Source organism: Neodiprion lecontei, chromosome 4, assembly GCF_021901455.1.
Source record: "Neodiprion lecontei isolate iyNeoLeco1 chromosome 4, iyNeoLeco1.1, whole genome shotgun sequence".
Lineage (NCBI taxonomy): Eukaryota > Metazoa > Arthropoda > Insecta > Hymenoptera > Diprionidae > Neodiprion > Neodiprion lecontei.
Window position 1 is genome coordinate 15,418,178 of NC_060263.1, and position 20,223 is coordinate 15,438,400.

General features: G+C 44.2%; 1 protein-coding gene across 1 annotated transcript in view; it reads right to left on the reverse strand.

Annotated features, from left to right (window-relative positions):
* Nucleotides 1–20,223, reverse strand: part of LOC124294078 — a 29,695-nt gene that overhangs the window by 7,574 nt on the left and 1,898 nt on the right. Inside the window, exons 3-5 of the mRNA XM_046737932.1 lie at nucleotides 19,293–20,096; nucleotides 10,123–10,284; nucleotides 4,706–5,009 (exon numbers count right to left, since the gene is read on the reverse strand). Coding sequence (XP_046593888.1) covers nucleotides 10,166–10,284; nucleotides 19,293–20,096 — 923 coding nt within the window. The 3' untranslated portion in view covers nucleotides 4,706–5,009; nucleotides 10,123–10,165. The remainder of the gene's footprint in view (nucleotides 1–4,705; nucleotides 5,010–10,122; nucleotides 10,285–19,292; nucleotides 20,097–20,223) is intronic.

The following is a 20,223-nucleotide window of genomic DNA, read 5'->3' on the forward strand; positions in this document are numbered from 1 at the left end:
TCCTGATCAGTGGCGATTCTCGATCTGGTCCGCACGTATCAATGCACCGGCCGGCGGTTCCGCGAAACGGACCGTCGGTTGACGCTCGGGCGTCGCGTACCTCGCCGTTGCGTCCGGACGACGAGTCGCGTTCAAGTTTAAAGATTCAGCTGTTTCGGACGTTCTACGCGGAGATGGTGACCGTGTTCTGACGTTCGAATTATCAAACCTCGCTTGATTAAAACCGGACTGCTGATTCGGGTCGTATGAACGGGTGTTTAAATTTGGCGAATTCGGTCTGCTCGTATTTAAATTTGCTCCCGGCGATCCCGATCTCTGTGGAATCGATGTAGGATTTATTGTGGGCGGATATCCATAAGGTGGTAAATACGGATATGTCATCGGCGGATAATAATACGGGTGTTGTGGAAAATAAGGCGGATATTGATAACCACGCGGTTGCTGGTACTGAAGCTGTGAGTGAGCGGGCATGCCGTATGGGTAATAACCCCTCGGCTCGGGTGATCGTCGATCGGCGACGTTTGCCGTCGGGTGTTTGTACATCGCCGCGTTCGGTGACGGGCTTCTCGCGCGTGTCTCCGCTCCGTCTGAGATGCCATAATTCGAATACAATTGCGGCACGTTATTTTGGTTATAAATCATTGGAGAGTTCGGTCGCGAAATTTGTACTCTCTGCGTTTCTCCGGAAGATATTATTCCCTGACGCATACGATTTTCTGTTTTTCGCGCTAACTTAAACGCTTCTTCCAATGTCTTTACACGTCCTTCAACATATCTTTCGATAGCTTCAGGTAGTCCTCGAATATAAGCATCCAACGCGTTCACTTGTAGAACTTTCATTACCGCGTCGACTTCGGTTTTTCCGTACTCGTCTTCTAAAGCTACGCGAGCTGCACTGACCAAGATTTTTAATCGATCGTAGAAATCGCTCACGTTTTCATCACGTTTCATCCGTATATTCGCGATCTCTTGTTGATAATACGGATAAGTCTTTTCAGCTGCAAATCGACATTTCAGATGTTTTATTAATTCATTGACCGTATTGAAAGTCTCGCCATATGTACTATCGCGAGCTGCTCCTTGCAATTTTCCTAGAACGCACTTTACATATGCGCCTTCCGAATTCGGCGGAATATACACTGAACCGTTTTGCACGTCTTGTAAGAAATCTTTCAAACGAATGTTTTTCCCGTCAAAATATGGAATATTTACTGTACTGTGTTGTAGCGCGAAGCATTCCGCCATCGACGTCATCATCGCATTACTCGCGTCTAGAGCGGATACATTGGTTCGGTCCGCGCTCTGGTTTCCCGTTTCGTTAGGCATTTCAAAATCGAAAAAGGTTGTTTATGCACACGAAATAATTCAGGACAATTTTTAGGCAAATATTGGGAACACAGATAATACACAAATGACCAGTGGAAAATTCGGCAATATACGATATCAGGATATTATGACATATACAAACAAATACACAAATAATGATTCGCAGAGTTTCATGCACAATTTGTCGTTAATTATATAATTATTATCTAGAAAGAAAGATACTTTGTTTTTTCATGCGTTTGACCAGTTTTTCAATTTTAACACAAAAACTAAAGAAAATTTTTTTTTTTTTTTTTTTTTTTTTTTTTTATTTAAACAAATCTCACTTTTAGCAACAAAATCCCACCGCTGCCACCAATTCTTGTGTTACGTGGGGGTAAGGGTGTACTGAGCGGTGGTAGTTGATGATTAATTGAATAATCTAGCTCCCACGTAACGACAATGAATAATAATTAAAACTAAGAAAAAGACTTACCTCTCGATAAGCCGGTAATTTGTAGGATCGTGTCGCTATAGACCTGTACAGGTCTGTGAGGTTTGTTTAAATAGTTGAGGCTATTTTATAATAAAGAAAATGGGAAGAAGGTCGCTCAAAATAAATGTTCAAAAAGATTTAACTGGTAAAAGATGAAGTATATTCTGGTTCAATTTAGTTATTGAAATATCTGGTAACAATCGATGGTGATAATTATATATTTGAGCCAAAAATAACAATTTATAAAGGTTTCAAATTGAATTAAAAATCGCGTGTTATACTATTCTAGAAGATAATATTATTTGGTACCAGGAACATCTACTCTGAACGATGGTTATAACTAGCTGGTCGTGATAATTGTATTGTATCTCTCTTTTTAGATTATCTTAAATCGTTTAATATAATATATATATATATTTAATATATATATTTAATCGTTTAGTCTTATTTGTTAATTCTTGGAAACAATAAGTGGAATTTAATTGGGGGTAGTGAAGCTAGCCACCAATTCTATGCTTGGTTTTTGTGAATTTACTGAAGTAGTTTTGATTAACAAGGTGAACAAGAATTCGTCTAATTTTTTGAGGGTTAACACTCGGATTGACTTAGCTTTTGGGTGAATCGGTCGACGAGATTGAGAGCCGTCGGATCGTGTCGGTCTGCGTCGGTAGAATGCTGGACCAGGGGCCTCACCTCAAATTTGGAAGAGTTGATGAATCGAATGATATAGAACGCTGGTCACTTAGTCTTTGTGAATTTAGAATGATATCTTGTTATCGAAAGTTTGAAAGTGTCTGTTTGTGATTTTGATGATAAGTTAAAATTGATTGGAACGATTATTTATTAAAAATGATAGTGTAATTATTATTATTTTTACTTAAGATTACCTGATTCGCTTGAATCAGGGCCGAACTCAATTTTAACTAAGGAAAATGGAATATCATAAAAATGTCTATTCACGAAATGACGAGATTTAGTAAAGAACAGAAAAGATGGAAATGTAGAAGATAGTGAGTCTTTTGCAATTAACAGAATAACTGAATGCTCGAATTTAACGAATTAGCGCGAGACTTTAGGCCGGTCACAATTAAGATTTTCCAAACGCTACTCTTGCTCGAGAGGGCTAATCCGGGTTTACGTCCACGCACTTCGCGACTTGACAGACGAAAGACGCGGCTTCTTGGGCCCGAGGGTCCAAGGAGCTGCAGTTGTAATGAGTTACAACGGTAATTAGCCAATGGGGAGCGAGGCGACCTCCTGGCGCCCAAATCCACATGGTCAGCGTCACTTCACGCTCTCCAACGGTGTTCCGACGATTCTCAATCTCCTCGGTAACACATTAAAAATATGAACGAAAGATATTCGCATGCAATGTTCACACATTCATTCATACATTCCAATGAGTGATCCATTTAAATTTGATAGTTCTAAAGGTAGTGGCTTATCCTAGTTGTTGATTATAATTTTAATTCAAAAAGAGGGATACTTCCAGGCTGAGCGCTACTGATGCTAGCTCAGCAGTTCCTCATTTCAGTTCTTGGTACCAGCTAAATAAACGAAAGTTGAACCTTATGCTAGGGATCGTTGTTGGTCTCTACGTGACTTTTGCCAGGAGGGGTGGAACTCGCTGTTATTCGAATATGAGATTTGATGAAATGATATATGCGCATAGAAGTAATCAAAGAAATGAAATGAAATGGAATTTTGTTTTAAAAAGGTACGCCAAGGCAGTACGTCGGGGCGTAACAGGAACAAATCGATTCACTCTCGGTATTTTATTGTTTCAATTATTTGTTCTCTTCTGGGTTACCCCCACTACAAAAAAGGTGGGTTCAATAAAACAAAAAGCAAAAGCAAAGAACGAAAAAATCGACCGGCTCTCGAAATTTTTTTTCTTTCATTTGTTTTTTCTCTCTGAAAGTACAATAAGAAAGCCGGGATTGGATTAAAAAAAAAAAAAATAAAGAAAAATAAAATAAAATATAAAAATGAAAAGTGAACTGCGATCAAACCCGTGTCCCGCATCACTCCATCCTCATGTGGTATCCACTCAGCCACAATACAGCTACGTCCATGATCGCGCGTTTGCTCGGTATGTTTACGGAGCTTGCTTGGAATTCGGTGATGATTCTCTGGAAGATTCAGTTCGGGAAAAAAAAAATTTCCCCCAACCACTTGCCCATTGCACATTTTGCATAAATGTTATCGAGCTGGCTTCGTATATTTTTACATAGACTGCGTGTACAAATATTCGAGAACACCAGGCGTCACATATTTTCATATCAATAAAAAAATAATATTCATTAAAAAAAAAAAAAGTATTCGGGCTGGGAATGGTTAATTATTTTGGTTCAGCGTCGGCTAATTGAATCCAAAATTTATCAAATCCGGAGATACTTTTATTCGCTGACATTCATAATTGAATCAAGAAAAATCCCAATTCTTGCATTCCTGGAAACATCTGTGTGAGCGGGGACAAGGATGCGATTGGCAACCACTTGCTCGATCGACCGAGTATATCATATATACACGATTGTCGGCCACCTTCGGTGCGTGGCCGCCTAGGTGTCACGTCGACGCTCCAACCTAGCTGGTATCACGAAAAGCCGAGCGTTGGAGATCTCCATACTCAGCTCTGCTTTCACCAAAATCCGCCTGCCTTTCGGCAACCGAGGGGACATTCCATACATTCCAGCGAGCGTTAAGCCGAAAAAAAACGCAGGCGATTATCGGTGAAGGTGTACTATAAATTGCATAAATGCAAGCGGTTTCAGCCTGTGTCAAATTTTCCACGTTACATTTTTGCGGGATAACCCAGTTCGCGTGTTTCCTTATAAAGAGAAAGACTCCTTACCGATTCCTTGGAATTTCTGGAAGCATATTATTCGACTTGAAGTCTCTCACCTTGTTTCGCAGTGGATTCCTACAACGCGTCCTCAGCTACGTCGCGAAGGGCGACTGAGCGTCGTTTGTCCTTTGGGTCGGACGAGGAGCCAGTGGAGCGGTCGAGGACGACGAGTTCGGACCCCGTTGCATTGGCGTCAGGAACGCGAAGCAGCGTCTCCTCTAGAAAGGCCTCCACACCGATTCCAACGCCGTTTCCGTCAACGTCAGCCTCACCGTCGCAGGTCCGTTCGGTCCGAAGTCCACCGACGGATTTCCCGTTGGGATTTCGCCCCTCGTAGGCGCGTCTAAAGCACGGAATCACCTGGTGCAGATAAGTGTCGTTCTATTGAGTTTTCTATTCCAATTTCTAGCCTTCAATTTGTTTTTTTTTTTTTGAGGCGGTGGCCCTATCACAGGTATTTTACATGCGCCAGGAGTCGACAGAGAGAGCCTTCTAATCGGGTCGAACTCCGGACGAAATCACCTAGGATCATCACGGCAACGCTCGTTGTGGTCGCCGAGGTTGCGGTGAAAACCCCGATGCAAAGTGGATTATCTTCAGTCAACTCTTGCAATTTACCTATGAATATACGAATACACGTCTAATTTGAAGGAAAATTTGTGAATAACACCGGCAATCATTTTACCCGACTCGTCGATTTACGAACATTTCAGAAGAGCGTAATCAACGGTATCCGTCGAACTTTGCTACACTCCCGCGTCTTTGTTCGCCGGGGAAAATTAATATCCCGAGTTCCCTGCACAGGCGGGGCCGAAAACTGTTAGCGAAGAATTTATTGACTCAAAGTCACTGAAGTATTCGAACCTCTCTAATAACAAATACCCTCCGTATCGTACACGGGTGGAACGTTATATTGTATTATGTACACACGCATTCATTATCCCGCGTTAAAGGAGATACGGTTCTAATACTTTATTATATTACCTAATTCTAAATTAAAAAAATATAAAACCTCTTGGCAGGTTGTTGGTAATGAATTTTTCGTTCAACCAGTGTAAAACGGTTATTTCTGTTTTGGTGATAAACTTTCTTTGTTTTCTGTCTTCTGTTCTACCGCAGAAGCAATTCGAACGTTGATCGTTTGCTCGTTGAGTTGAGAAATAGCTAGCCATTACTTCCGGGCATTTACACCTAATTCCGATATCCGGGAAATTAAAATTTTTCTCTTCTTTCCGTCGCCTGAACGAACTCTGATAACTAAATTCGACGCTTCCGGGCTTTCCGCGACGAGGTATTCCAGAGCAAACTACTCTTGCCATGATCCCGCTTCGCACGAGAGGCAAGTAGAAAACGAACGAGGGGCAATTCCGAGAGTAGAGTAGAAGAATCATTTGAGGCGAGTACCAACGGCTATTTTGTTCCTGAAACGACGTATTTTCTTTCCTTTTTTTTTGCAAAATTTTCAACCAGTTATGGAACGGACATCTGCGCGTCCCTTTTATTTTTACTCTCAGTCGAAATTACCCACATCTGATAAACGATTCGCCCTTACGTCCGCGGGAGTTTACGACGCGATTCTCCGGCGCTAAGACAATCCAAATTCCAAAGGAATTACCGTCGGGACGAGCTGAAACCGAATCTGAAAGCGTAGTCTGATAGGATAATGCGGTGATTCGATTTGCATACTTCGGACAGCAACAGGAAGAGCAACAGCAACCACAGAAACGACCATTTCCGTATATCGACGCTGCCATGTAAGGGGTCTTCATAGTCGCCTGACTCGCGGCATCGCATCGTCGACGGCGCACGCGGGTACACCAGACAAAAAACGATGAGCATCAGCGGGGCCCAGACGGGGACAAAAACACGCTATGAGCCCCTCGTCGTCGTCGTCGTCGTCGTCGTCGGTGGAGGAGGAGGAGCAGAAGGAGAAGAGGAAGGAGGGTGAGCGGGACTTGAGGCCGTAGCCGCCTGCCGCACCGAGTTTGCCTTGTTTCTCTGTTGATCCTCCACGAAAGTTCTCCTCCTCTGTTCTTCTTCTTCCTCTTCTTCCTCTTCAGCCGTATCACGGACTGCGAGTGACCGCTCGCTGCCTTGTTGTTTTTATCTTCTTCTTCCCTGCATCCTCGGATCGGTGAGACGCCGCGTCTGATTTTGTGTCACCGTGGTTACATGTGCAGGTATATGTATACCGCGAAGGTGAGGAGAGAAAAAGCAGAGAGAGGAGAGGAAGAAAAAGAGAATAAATTACAGCACCCAGGTTCCATTTTTCCGACAGCAGGCCGCGCGCGGGCTTATAAACACCGCTGCACAGCCCTAGGAATGGAAATTACCTTGTTTAACTACAAGGGCGAGGGAGGGAGCAACTGGCGCGTGCCTTCCTTCTTTCTTTCGACGAAACCCGCGTCAGGTTACGACGGAACCGATCAACAACTTCGTGAGGTAAACAACCTCGATTAAAAAATCATCTCGAGAAATCATTCGAAACACTTGTTTCATCGTCAGCAACGTTGTTCGCACGTATAGGAAGAATCTGTTCAAAACCCGCATTGAAATCGTCTTGCGTGCAAAGTAGAATTGTGAGAATAATTAATAAATCAGATGCAAAACTAGCGTATTCGTAATTCGAAGCGCGTCGAGATTTTACGTAACGGTTCAAATTAAATGTCTACGTAGGTAGAAGAGCTGATCGACGAGAGAATGTTATCCCAGTAGGTGTCAATTAGTGAAAGATCGAGAGAAAGACAAAATAACTTGGTCGTGTTTTAAACGAAAACTGGTTGGCTCGTCTTTCACAGCGACCGAGTGGCCTGGTTAATTAGTGGTATTCGACGAATGGGAAAAAAGTTTCCCAGCCCAACTAACGCTGAATTGTGAAAACATGGATGATTCGGCCTTTTGACCAACACAGTGACCTACAGAGGAAATCGAAGGAGAGTCCATCGGCGGGGGGGAGGAGAGACCAGACCAGACCCGGAAACCTCCGGGGTATAGGAGGCCCACGCGTCGTAGTCTAGCCGAGCCAAGCCGACGATACGAGAGAGAGAGAGAGAGAGAGAGAGAGAGAGAGAGAGAGAGAGAGAGAGAGAGAGAGAGAGAGAGAGAGAGAGAGAGAGAGAGAGAGAGAGAGAGAGAGAGAGAGAGAGAGAGAGAGAGAGAGAGAGAGAGAGAGCATTGTCGAGGGAATTCTCCACGGTCCTCTCGTAATCCCCGTCATCCTTTCCGTTCGTTGGTCGCTTTGAAGAACCCGGACCGACCGAAGACCCAAGTTGCGACGGTCGGTCGTTCTTGGTGGGTCACGCCACGTCGTGCCACGCGACGCGGGTCAAACACGTGTCCGAAATGTCGAGGCCGGTCGGCCGGTATTGTAGGCATTGTAGGCAAGGCTGATTGTGAGGGGCGTATTTTCCATGGCCTGGTGTGCGTGTCGGGTTGTGATGAATTGGCGTGAGGACACGGAGCGGTGGACAAAGTCGAGGATGAGGGACCGCCGAAAGTGGTTACCGGTTACAGCGGGAAACTCGCGAGTCCGTAAACTTCTCGTCGCCTGCATCTTCGTCCCGAGTGCTGCCGACGTTTGGCGATGCAGCTGCGCCGCTTAACGTACCTTATACCTGCGATGATTCCGCGTCAACGCGGCTGGCCAACGCCACGCGACGCGACGCATTCGGTGATTATCAGAGACCCGAGTATTATTATTACGTACGAGCAGTGGCAGCGGTGCCGCTGCGGACAGTCCGCGAGTTGCGTAACACCAACCACATTCGAGACTCTCATTCGTCACGTAGTGTACCCCACACTCGAGTAATGTGCAATCCGCCACCGTCCGGACGGCGGCACGTGTCGACGAATACAGCTTGGGGCTATACGTTACGTACTTCTTAATGATAATCAAGGACAGCTAGTGCTCGACTCTAGGATCGGATGACTCCGATGGCTGGGAACCGTTCTCATTCTTCTCGTGCGGTAGACATGCTCGCTCTACGCGAAACGAGAGGACGTAAAATCCGGATTGGAAATTTCCCCGTTTCGAGGAACAGCCGCGGATTCAACAACGTTGCGGGGTGCGGAGGGGTGCGGAGGAGGCACGAGATATGCCGAATACGCGACCCCGAGAGACAAGAAACCTCCCTGGTTAAAACAGACCCGAGCAATGACGTCACGTCGGTTGCTACGGCGACAGCTTAAGCTGCGGTTCAAGTGGGCAACGCTGGAAACCTGTTCGCCGATGACGATCCTCTTGCAATTTGGCTCGCAGGCCAGTCCTCTTTTCGCCTAAATTATCACCCCGGAGAATAGGAATAAAAGTTTGTCTCTCCCACTCTCCGTCACTCTGTCAACGTACAACCCACATAACATGAAATCTTTCTAAGAAACTTTGAATAAAATATTTTATACAAAGATTATGAGAATCTTCTTAAGAACAACAACAATCAAGAAATCTTTTTCAAGTTTCTGGGGCGAACATTTTCAACTTGCAGCAACCTTCTTCTGAAATATTTTTGAAATGTTTCTTCCCGTTCGTGAAAGATTTCAAAAAGTTTTCTGAAATATTCACTGTTACGCGGGACGGTATAACGGACTCGAGTTATTTTGTACCGACGACGGACGAAGTTACTGCCCGGTCCTTAAATCGGATCACACTCGTTGCAAAAACGCATAATGGGAAGAGCAGTCGTCGCGATGGTTCCGAATAAAGAGCCGCCGACATGAGTTGGCGAAAATTCGCTTCTTGCTTGTCCGACTCAAGCGAATGAGTAACATCCAGAACAAACGTGTGATCTCGTATGATAAATAAATCCCCCATAAATCCCAGAGGGATTAGTGAATCATGGTCAAACTGCCGCAGACAAATGTGCGCTGGGAGCTATTATTCTTCAATTTATGTAACGTTCGGTCGTGAGGGTGTGGAGGATGGACTGGGTGGCCTGTGTGTTTCGAAGTGGCACTGCGCGCGGTGCAAATCCGCGGAATAATCCTGAATTGAGATAAAGTAGCGTTACAGTCGCTGCTGCCGCTGCGGCTCGCTGGTTACGACGACAAGGCGATGATCACGCACGCGAGAAGAGAGCGTCCTTGGTCAACGTGCGGGAGACGCCATCGTCGTTCGGGGCCATATGGCATCGGTCTAAGCGCATCGCGACGAATTGTAACGACGAATGATAACGAGGTTGGAGTTGGTAACGTTGTCGTGGCGAAACATTGAGGAAAAAATGATCGTTCGTCTATTCTTACGACGACTGAACAAAAGAAACGGATGTTTGAAAATATGAGTAGGTATGTTGTGTTTTATTACGGTGCACCGAATTTCAGACGCTTCCAAAATCGCGGTATGACGGTTTTTTTCCGCAGCGTGAAGCGTTACGGTAACGTTACTAACTTCGACACGATGAATGATGATCGTCTCCGGCGAGCTAACAAAACGATGAAGATTACGATGATGTTGATAAAAATATCCGAACACGCCTCTGACCTTCGATCGAACCTGCAGCATGACGATGACGTCTTTTTTAGGTTTAGGAAACTTTCGCCAGACTTCGACGATCATCCTCCTCAGCAAAACAAGTACGGTAGAGAACCTCGGTTATCCGAACTAATTGGGACCGAGCCCAGTTCGTATTCCAGGTGTTCCAGCCTGAAAATGGGATTTTTTTCAGTAACCTTCCAAGAAATATGCCGCTGATTAATGACAATTTTTTTGCATATTAATACCAATACCTTCAATATTACCTACTAATTAATTTACTGTCCGACTACTCATTTACAAACAAGAGCCAGCGATTTTCAGCAAGAAAAAAACGAAAGGAGGTTCGATATCAAGTAATGTACGTATAAGAACGAGTTTATTTCTTCAAGAAACTTAAGATTCCCGTCTTATTTTTGAAATTCCCTGACTGTTCCCTGCTGTAAGAAACTCCCTGAGTTTTCCCGGTTCTCCAGGTTTTCCCTGTGCGTACAAATTCTGGTATTGTATTATATCATATTTCGAGACTACTGCACTTGGCGTATAAATCTCCCCGGCGATGACGAGCCGGCCGTTCTGTTTGAAGCCGCGTAGCGTCGTTGCTGAAACGTAGAGGTATTACAACAGCGTTTGTAATACACGAAACTCATGCTTGCAAAGACATTGCATAGCTCCGGCAGATTGCACACGTGTAAATTAACGCAGAGTAACAATGTAGCGGCGGTTGTTTCCAGCGAAATTTTTTCGCCCGTGGTTACGAGTAAAGAAAGAAAAAGGAGGAGGAACCGAACGGGCAAAAAAATTTACAAGTTACGGATGAGTGGGCAAAACTGCGGCACCGCATCATCGCCGCGAGGAGGAGGAGGCGGCGGGGGTGGAGAAGCAGGACCTAGACAGTTGACAGACTCTCGCAACTTTGCACAATTGTAGGAAGCGCTAAAAATAGGCGCGCTCCGACTCTCGCGTCTGCATCATGTCGGCCTTGAGCCTCCCACCGAAACCGGCCCTCTCCTCTCCTGGACGGCTCTGCTTTCTCCCCCCTCCGCGCGAACCGGAGCAACTTTTTCCGCGTCACCGTCTCTACCGAGCACTGTATAAAACGGGCGAGCGAGCGAGATCCTGTATACGTGCAGGATCGCCTCCTGTGCCTCTTCTTTTTCACCCCACCTGACGCCCTTTCTATCACCTCTCCATCCGAATTCGCGCGACGAGATTTTTCCTTCCTCCTTTCCACGTTTCTCGGTCCCTTTCTTTATACCTCTTTTTACTTCCATTCCGACCGTTCTTATTCCGCGCCTGCGTTGATTACATTCAAGCAAAAACCATACCGAAATTATATAGATAAACGATTATGAGTGCCGTGTGGTTTTATTTTTGTTGTTTGAATTTATTTTTTATTTTTTACGTTCTCTTTCTACCCTCAGATATTTTATATGTAACGCAGCTGCTACGATAGATATAACTGGTCGACTTACTCGTTACAAGACAACACCTTGTCTCCGTATAATCGTTAATTATTAAACAGTACATACATACATAAGTGTTGTTGATAAGTGTCGGGGAATTGAAACGTCCGACTTTTATTACGAAAGATTGTTTCTTTTTTTCCTCTTTTTTTTTATTTACAAAGTTTTCCAGCCACACGGCCAACGAGGGTAGATAAGATAACAAGTTTTTTTCGAATTTATTAATATCACACTCCTCTTGTTCTTTACACTTTGATATAATTATAAGGTACGTTTTCACTATTATTATTGTTTTTGATTTTTCCTGGATTACTTTACCTTTTTGCGGTACAAAAAAATCATTCGAACATCGAACATCGGGAATACACTGTGAAAACTCCGTCGGGAAAAAAGGGGGAGAAGCGAGCCAATCGAGTAGACAAAACAACACAGCGGCTTATTGTTAGCGACAAACAGTGCGGCAAGCTGTTATACGAAGAAACTGTGCATACAATACATAATATACGTGCCTTGCGTCACGATATCCGCGAGGAAAACGTGCCGCATGCTCGCAGCATGCCGAAGTACGCGCGTGTATGTCCTACATAATCACGTATACTCGTACAGTATACACGTATAAAATATACATGTAACACAATGATTGTACAGTGGCAATCTTGTATCCTAAAATCGGCAGTATACCGTGTAGAAAATGAGGCAGAAATTTGTTACGGGGTGAAGGAGAAAAAAAATTAATCAAAAATAACCTCGAAATTGCAAGGTCACTTACATGCATACGAAGCAGAATTGTAGACATAACTTGATTCCGTGTAAGCTGAGAGATTGATGCGTGTATACGTATAATATAATTATTACTGCATGCAACACACATGTATGCGTGTAACATTTCAATAACTGATTGTACACGTGCGAAAATACGCGGTGTGAGGAGAATAGGAGGGAGGGGATGGATGGATTGATATCGACAAGAAGATGAGAGGAGAGGAGCGACGTCGAACGACCCTGTTCGCCGGTTTTACACGCCTGCGTGTGTGTGCACGTATGTATATTGTATATATCATCGTACGGGACGGATGGCACGCTGTATGTGCGTTAAAAGTTGAACGTACCTAGAGTATGTAACGTATAACGTATAATGTGTAAATTGTATGTATATATACGACTTTAGGCGAACTATTCAGTATATCGGGAGGTCGAGCTTGTACAGAATTCTTACGAAAACTATCACGTTGCGATTAGCGATGAAAGTCAATTTGCGGACCCAGAAGTAACTTTTTTCGCGTCAAAATAAACTTATAAGTATTCTCGAAATTGTCTTGTTCACGCAGATCTGACTGAAAGTAATGCTTTTTTTTATAGGTTCTAGACAGCTACGTTGAATTTCTTCCAGATTTTTCATCAATATAAATGTCAATCGGTTTTATTATATTCGTATCAAGTAGTCCTTACCCGAACTATGCGTAATCTTTCTACAAAAGTGTATAAACAACTGTTGTATCTGACCGGAGATGACGAAATCAGTCTTTTTGGATTTTTATATCCAGCAATACCGCACTCTTACTAATCTGCATTAAATCTTGCTATTTTTCGGGGTGAATGTCGAAACATGTTAGTTTTCGCGGTGAAAATTGAAACGTGCCAGTGTTTGCGGTGAAAACCACAACGTGTTAGTTTTCGTAAGAAATCTGAAACGTGCTACTTTTCGTAACAGGCATGTCGATGTGATACACGCTTTAGTATAGACGCGTCATATTATACATCATATTATAAGCATCGATTGACGACACGTGCCAGTTGTCTGCCTCTCCTTGTTTGCTTGCCGATTACATGTATACCAGATATGCCGCGTGTTTAGCGATTGTAGGGTAGGTATACGTTATAGAATTCGAGATTACGTGAAAGGACGAGGTTGAAGTTGGTAACGTTATCGTAGAAAACATTTGAAATATATTCACTATTTTGCAAAACATTCAATTCCGTTGAAGAAACTTAGATTTCAAAATATCACGTATATCTTGTTTTAATACTATTCGCTGGATTTTGAACAATTCCAAGGTCGCGAAATGTAACGGTTCTTCTTCACGACGAATCGTTACAGTAACGTTATTGACTTCGACGTTTTGTGAAACGTTTTATACCTGCAGACGCAGGAGTATAATAAAGAACAATGTACGAAATATCCGATTCCCAAGTTTAAAAAAATATTCCATTTCCTTCGCGTACGCGAAATATCAAGGAATTCTGATTGAAAATAGAATTTAAAGTCTGCAAAACTTCCCGGCGGCCGTGTTTACCGTTGGTTATTCCAAGATGCAACGGAACCGAGGAATACCGTCGAATCGGAAATATACCTTGGACCGAAACACTCGGGAGAATAAAGGCACAGGAGCGCAAAAGGAAGAAGGATATCCGCGCGTGCCTTTCTGTCCTCTATCCACGTGTCGCGGCAAGTGTGTGCAGCGTGCGTGTGCCGTGTTTGCGACCATCCGAAGCGCAGTCACTGTACGAATCCGGTCCAAGCCATGTTTTGCAACAATGTGTGCCCGGCTCGCCTGGTACGCGGGCACAAGGCAGGCGACTGATCGTCAGGGCGGGCTATAAATATCCTCGATCAGGCAAAAGAGAGACGCGATGTGGTGCCGAGTGCTGAGGTCATGTTCTAACCAGAAGCAAATCACCGAGCCCACAATTTCTCTTACCGATTATCAAACTTTACGACGAGCCGTTTTGTTTTTCTTCTTTTCCGACCTAGTGTGCACAGAGAAGAAGGAAATCGCCTGAAAAGATCGAACGTCACGTTGTATGGGTACGCAGAAAAAAAGAAACGAGCCGGGAAAACAGTTTTTTCGCGATACTTTTCACCAACTTGACAAGGGAAGAGTCCGTCGGTCTGTCGGATAAACGGCCGTGTGATGATCTCCTAAACGGCCGCGTGAAAAATATGAAACTGACAAGACTTGGCAGCCAAATGAAAAAGTTTGAAAGAGAAATTAGAGAAAATAAAGTTGAGAAGAACGAAAAATTTATACATCTTTAAAAAACATATGTGTTTAAGTTGGGGAGAAACATAATTATTTATTTATAAAAAGTTATACAGAAGAAAAGGTATAGGTTTGTCGGTCAATCATTGAGAATCGATTCAGTCCTGGTAGAACCGGAAGTTTAAATCGAACGGGATGTAGCAATTTTTCACGCCCATCATTTGATTCTAAAATCCTGTAATTTTCAAATTTTTTCATCGAGCCGTATCCGAGATCATCGCAAGAGTTTGTCGGCAGATCCGACAGACCGACAATTTTCGAAAAACCTCTTTTTGCGAGTTCTAGAGATTCGAAAACGTAAAGTGTCGTTGAAATTAGAAAAATTAGCAACAATTTCACAGTTCGTTTTGGTTTGATTTTTTTCCATTTTCCAGTCAAAAGATCACCTATTTAACCCTTTCAGTCACGCAATTTAGTTTTCTTTTGACACGGAAGTGCAATTATACGTTTCCTATGTATTTATCGACGCTGAATGCGAATCTGATGTCTAAAATTTAATAAAACTACATACAACCCCTAACATGGGGTGAAAACGGGTTGAATTATCAACATTGTTTTAGACAGTGTTTTGAATGAGATTTGTACGAATATTTATTTTGATACAGTACGATTTTAGACCGAAAATAGGTGCAACCCCAAAACTATCTATATCAACCCGTAGGGAGAGTGAAAACTATCCCTATGCATTGAATTTCGTGAATCTAACGGGCATTCTGAGATGTCTGTTTGTCAACCAATGAATTCCACGCGTTGCCAGCATACGCTTGTCATCAAATTTCTGCGCCAACAAATTGCATATATTTATAATACTTACAACAATTACAAACAATTATGAATTCTCAAAAAATCGTAATCATTTCAAAGTTTAAGTATTTTTTCGCCCGAAAACGCAAAAAGTTCGAAATTTTGCATGAAACATAAAAAAAATGAGAAAAAATGAAAAAGAAAGAGTGCCACTATAGTGGCTTCTGTGACCGTAAGGGTTAATGCAGGCATGCATGCTTACGCCAAAAAGCACCTGTGCTTGTTTTTGCATCTTGAAGACAATTGTCAGAACTAACGATATTTTCTACTATATTGTACGAGTAGAAGCGATCCTGCGAGGATTCATCCTCGAATCCACGTGACTTGCTGGTACATACCCGACTCACGCGCCAGCCGCACACGAAGCACCGTCAAAAGCAGCAGAAATGTACGTCACGCAGCCCAGACCTGACAAGGTGGTGATAATTCGATTGTTCGATTCGATATCTCCGATCCTGATAACTTTCTGTATCCAAACCTTTTTCATATCTGCGGATATAATAACGATTCTGTTTCTTGGAAATTGAATGAATAATTAACGTGTCTTCACTTCGTGAAAAATCGTCTTTTCCAGGTCACCGAAATACTCGAAGTGAAGACACGTGAATTATTTATTCAATTTCCAAGAAACAGAATCGTTATTATATCCAGATATGAAAAAGGTTTGGATACATAAAGTTATCAGGACAGGAGATATCGAATCGAACAATCGAATTATCACCACCTTGTCAGGTCAAACTTATTCTCGCGAATAATCGATACATCGTATAATTTATACATCATTTATTTTTTGCAAGTTTCAGGTGTCAATACTATATTTTCTGGTAATCGCAGCGCAAAGTCAGTTTGTTTCGTTCACTGTATTGTTCCAGTTAAACCTAATTTGTCACATTCGGTAGAATCGCTTAACGTTCATACAGAGTGAAATTCACCCCAGGTCGAAAAAAGTGATATCCTACTTCAACAAAAAATGTCTGGGTATTGTTCAAGGATTGCAGAAAAAGCTCTTTCACTTTCCGGACCAAAATTGATTGTTCAAATATTGCAAAACATCGGCAAAGTTAATGTACTAAGGAACTATACGAGGAGTTTGAAAAGTTTATGGGGTGATATTCGCCCAAAGTGACCAATAGGGTTGAATAACGCCGTAACGTCATTTTATTCTCGCATGATCATCAAATTTTCGCAAAGCTTACGAGAAAACATGGTAACTACATGAAAATAGTTGAGGACTGCGTGTACTTCATGTAGTAGTCGCAACTGCAAGATTCTCTCGGTTTAGGAATGTGAATTCTGGACTTGGTACCAGGATTCGCTTCAACGAAGATGGGCAAGGCTGAAGTGGATTAGGATGGGTTGAGTTGTGGGTATCGAACAGCGTAACTCATGCCATGTAACATGGCAGCGACTCGATATAAACATACGCGATGTTCGCGAATATCGCGGCCGTTGTTGGTGCCTAATAGCCGTGACTAGTTCCAGGCTCCCCTCTCTGTTACGTATGTACATTAGCTATGGATGCGTCACGTCCTGCACTGCACTACGTGTGATGGTTTTGTTACATAAAATTGATGATAGCCCCGGTATCAGCAGCTGCTAATCGTAAGTATTCGGCTTGACGTCGATCGTGCGAAATTCGTCGGCGTCGCTGAAGCACGAAAGCAATTCGATTTTTCCGTCAATTTTATTCTCCAAAGATGAATGGGAAGACGTGAAAAATGTTAGAAAAGCGTAAGAGAATGGCGGAAACATTACGAAGATTGAGAGAATAAAATAATCGGCTATTTAACAGCGTGGAATCGTGTCGAAACCAACCGACCGCAGGATTCGAGGCTTAGTATCGTGCAATAATAGTGATTTATGAAACGACGCGCTGACCGAATCTGGGTACTGAGGACGAGGACGAGGACCAGGACGAGAACGAGGACGAGGACGAAACGCGGAGAAGTGAACTTACATGCGACGAATAAAAACGCGTCGTGGTGCATGGTATGACAATTATACAGAGGCTAATGTAAGTACCTTTCACACTACTACTACATACTACATACTACTACATACTATTACTAGCGAAGATGAGAAAAATACGAAATACGGGAAAGACTAGTTTGCCTGCTTGCCGGCTAGTCGCTGCTGCTGCTGCTGCTGCCTGAATGCAACGCCTGTCGCCAGTAGACACGACCTACTTCGGCCAAGGTAACCGACACGGCGAGGCACCATCGACACAGAGTGGACGACGCTCGCTTCTAGCCTGGACGGCTGGCTTCGATTCCTCGCGTCACCGACACATTCTCGTAACAACATGATTCCAAATCCACAAAGTAGTAGGTGAGAGACGACTATGAAACATTTCAGCGGATGAAACGGAATAAATGTTGTTTTTACACATGGGGGAAAAAAAATAGATTAGAAATAAAACCGATGGAAGAAATGAAAGTCTGTAAATAATACCAAGTTGCATTCTCGAATATGGAGATTCGTGTTTGCTTGTTCTTTGAATTTTCTCTATTTTTTTGATCAATGATCGATATTCCTCCAATGTAGCGCTGTTGCCTTCACAGCAATAAGCAATAGCACAGTTTTTATGATCGCGTAGTTATGTATGTACGTACGATACAAAAACGATTAGAAGGGTACAAGCAACCGGCAATGCCATCTGCTATCAAGACCATGTACTTACTTCGTGTACAGTAACGTTGATTAATGCCTCGGGCTTCCGGCCCAAAATTCGAGTTTGCGATATGAATATACACAATTAATATAATTTCGGGTGTTCCATTTCGAATCAATCCCCCCCCCCCCCCCGAAAAACTTGTGGGATTAAAGAGGTGGTATCCACCCGCGAGCATACTTTCATTGATGTTCTCAAGAAGCAAAACTAATGTTTTTCTCCAAACGAAACATCCTGGAGCAGTTTTTTTCAAACTGGGGATCGCCAAGTCTTACTGGGGGTGTCGCGATCGGAAGCCAGATAAAAGTCGAGTAAGGTTTACAAAGGTTTTAGGTAGACTTTCAAGAGGAAGAAACTTGAATACGTTCTTTTTGAAATCACTGACGTAGCTTTATTATGAACCTGGGGGGTCGTCAGATTTTTTTTTTACCTGTAATGGAGTCGCGAATTCAAGAATATTGAAAAACACTGCTCTAGAGAATGTATCGTATAGATTTTATTCCTGCAGGCCTGTCTACACTTCGTCTCGTCCTCGTCCGCGTCATCTTCTTTTCTCTCTCATTTTTTATTATTCTTCTCCCGTTGAATAATCAATTGCAAAGTATACTCGAACGATACATGCCAGCCTGAACAGTGCGTTCAATACATCAGCAGCATTTTATGCATAGGTATAATCGCGGTGGCGATATACGCTCCGCACACTTATTCGCGGTGTGGAACACAAGCGGCGGTGCAGTGCACTGGCAACAGCACGACGTAGCAGGCGGAGGAGAATAAACGAAAGGACGTTAACCCGCCCTTCCTTGGCTGACCCTCGCCACTCTCTCAGCACAGGGAGTATAATAAAAATTGTGTGTTCATGCACCGAGCCTCTGTATCATGCATACGTTTGTACATATGCACACGCGTGCGCTGCCGGATAATGGTTCTCCCGGGGAGTATCTCCTCTCCTTATTGTATCCCAAGACCCGCAAACCGCGCGCATCGCCGCGGCAAGGAGGCAGCCCGAAGGACAGCGTTCGGAGAAAAGAAGAAGTAAACACCGCGGAATCGACGATTGTTACTGTCCTCGTCCCAATATCGTCAAGAAACATACAACCCGCCGAACCGACCGACTCCCAAGAGCCAAAAGATAAAGTCGGTCGAACTGTCTTCTTTTCTACACCTAGCATGTATTCACGGTGAATTGGAACTCACGTGATTCCATAGAGGAATGATTGGTCGGTGATGGAGGTGGTTGGGTAGGCGCGATATCCTCGTCCTTGTCCTCGTTCTCGTTCTCCTCCTTGCGCCGTGGTGACCCCCGCTGATAAACTATCTCGTCGTCGCCCTCGGTGCCCGATGGTTCTTCGCTATTCGACCTAGGTGACATCGGCCCGGCTACCGTAGTCGACTGGCCATCGACAGCAGCGGCACTGTAAGCACCACTATCACCACCAAGAGCACGATCACCTGTGAAACCCCGAACACCGGACACTGTCGTCGTAGCGATTTCCCCTTTCCGACCGCGATCTCGAAAGCAGTTGTGATCCTCGTTCTTCTTATTCCTCTTCCTCTTCCTCCTCCTCTTGGCCTCCTCTCGATCCTCTTGGGGGCCGAATCTGCGATGAGGAAGACGTACGATTCCGCTCCTCGTCCTCCTCCTCAAAACCAGCCACCGCCTCTCGCCCCGAAATCGGTGGAGCTGGCCTTCGGTCAGGGTCGTGGAATCGGCGGTTCCATCCCGACGAGCGTGCGAGGACGACGACGATGTCGACGAGCCGCGCTGCTCTGCGTCCTGGACCCGATCATCGGTGCAGACTCTGCTCGCTGTTACCAGAACGACGACCGCGACCAGGGCGACGAGGCCGAGGACGGCGGTCAGCGAGGTCGGCGGAAACCCCTGGTGCGCTCCGGTCCCCGTTGCGGCCCCCGCGCCCCCCGCACCGCCCCCGGGGCGCCGTCCCACCGCAATTCGCGGGACCGTCCAGTCCGGCTGTCCCTTCTTCTCGCTGTTCCTCGCTGGTCGGAATTTTTGTCCGTTCCGCCGAAACTAGGTATCGCTCGGAAAACTCGCGGACGACGAGACTTTCCACGTAATCGGTAAACGAGACGAGACGAGACGAGACGAGACGAGACACTGCTCGAT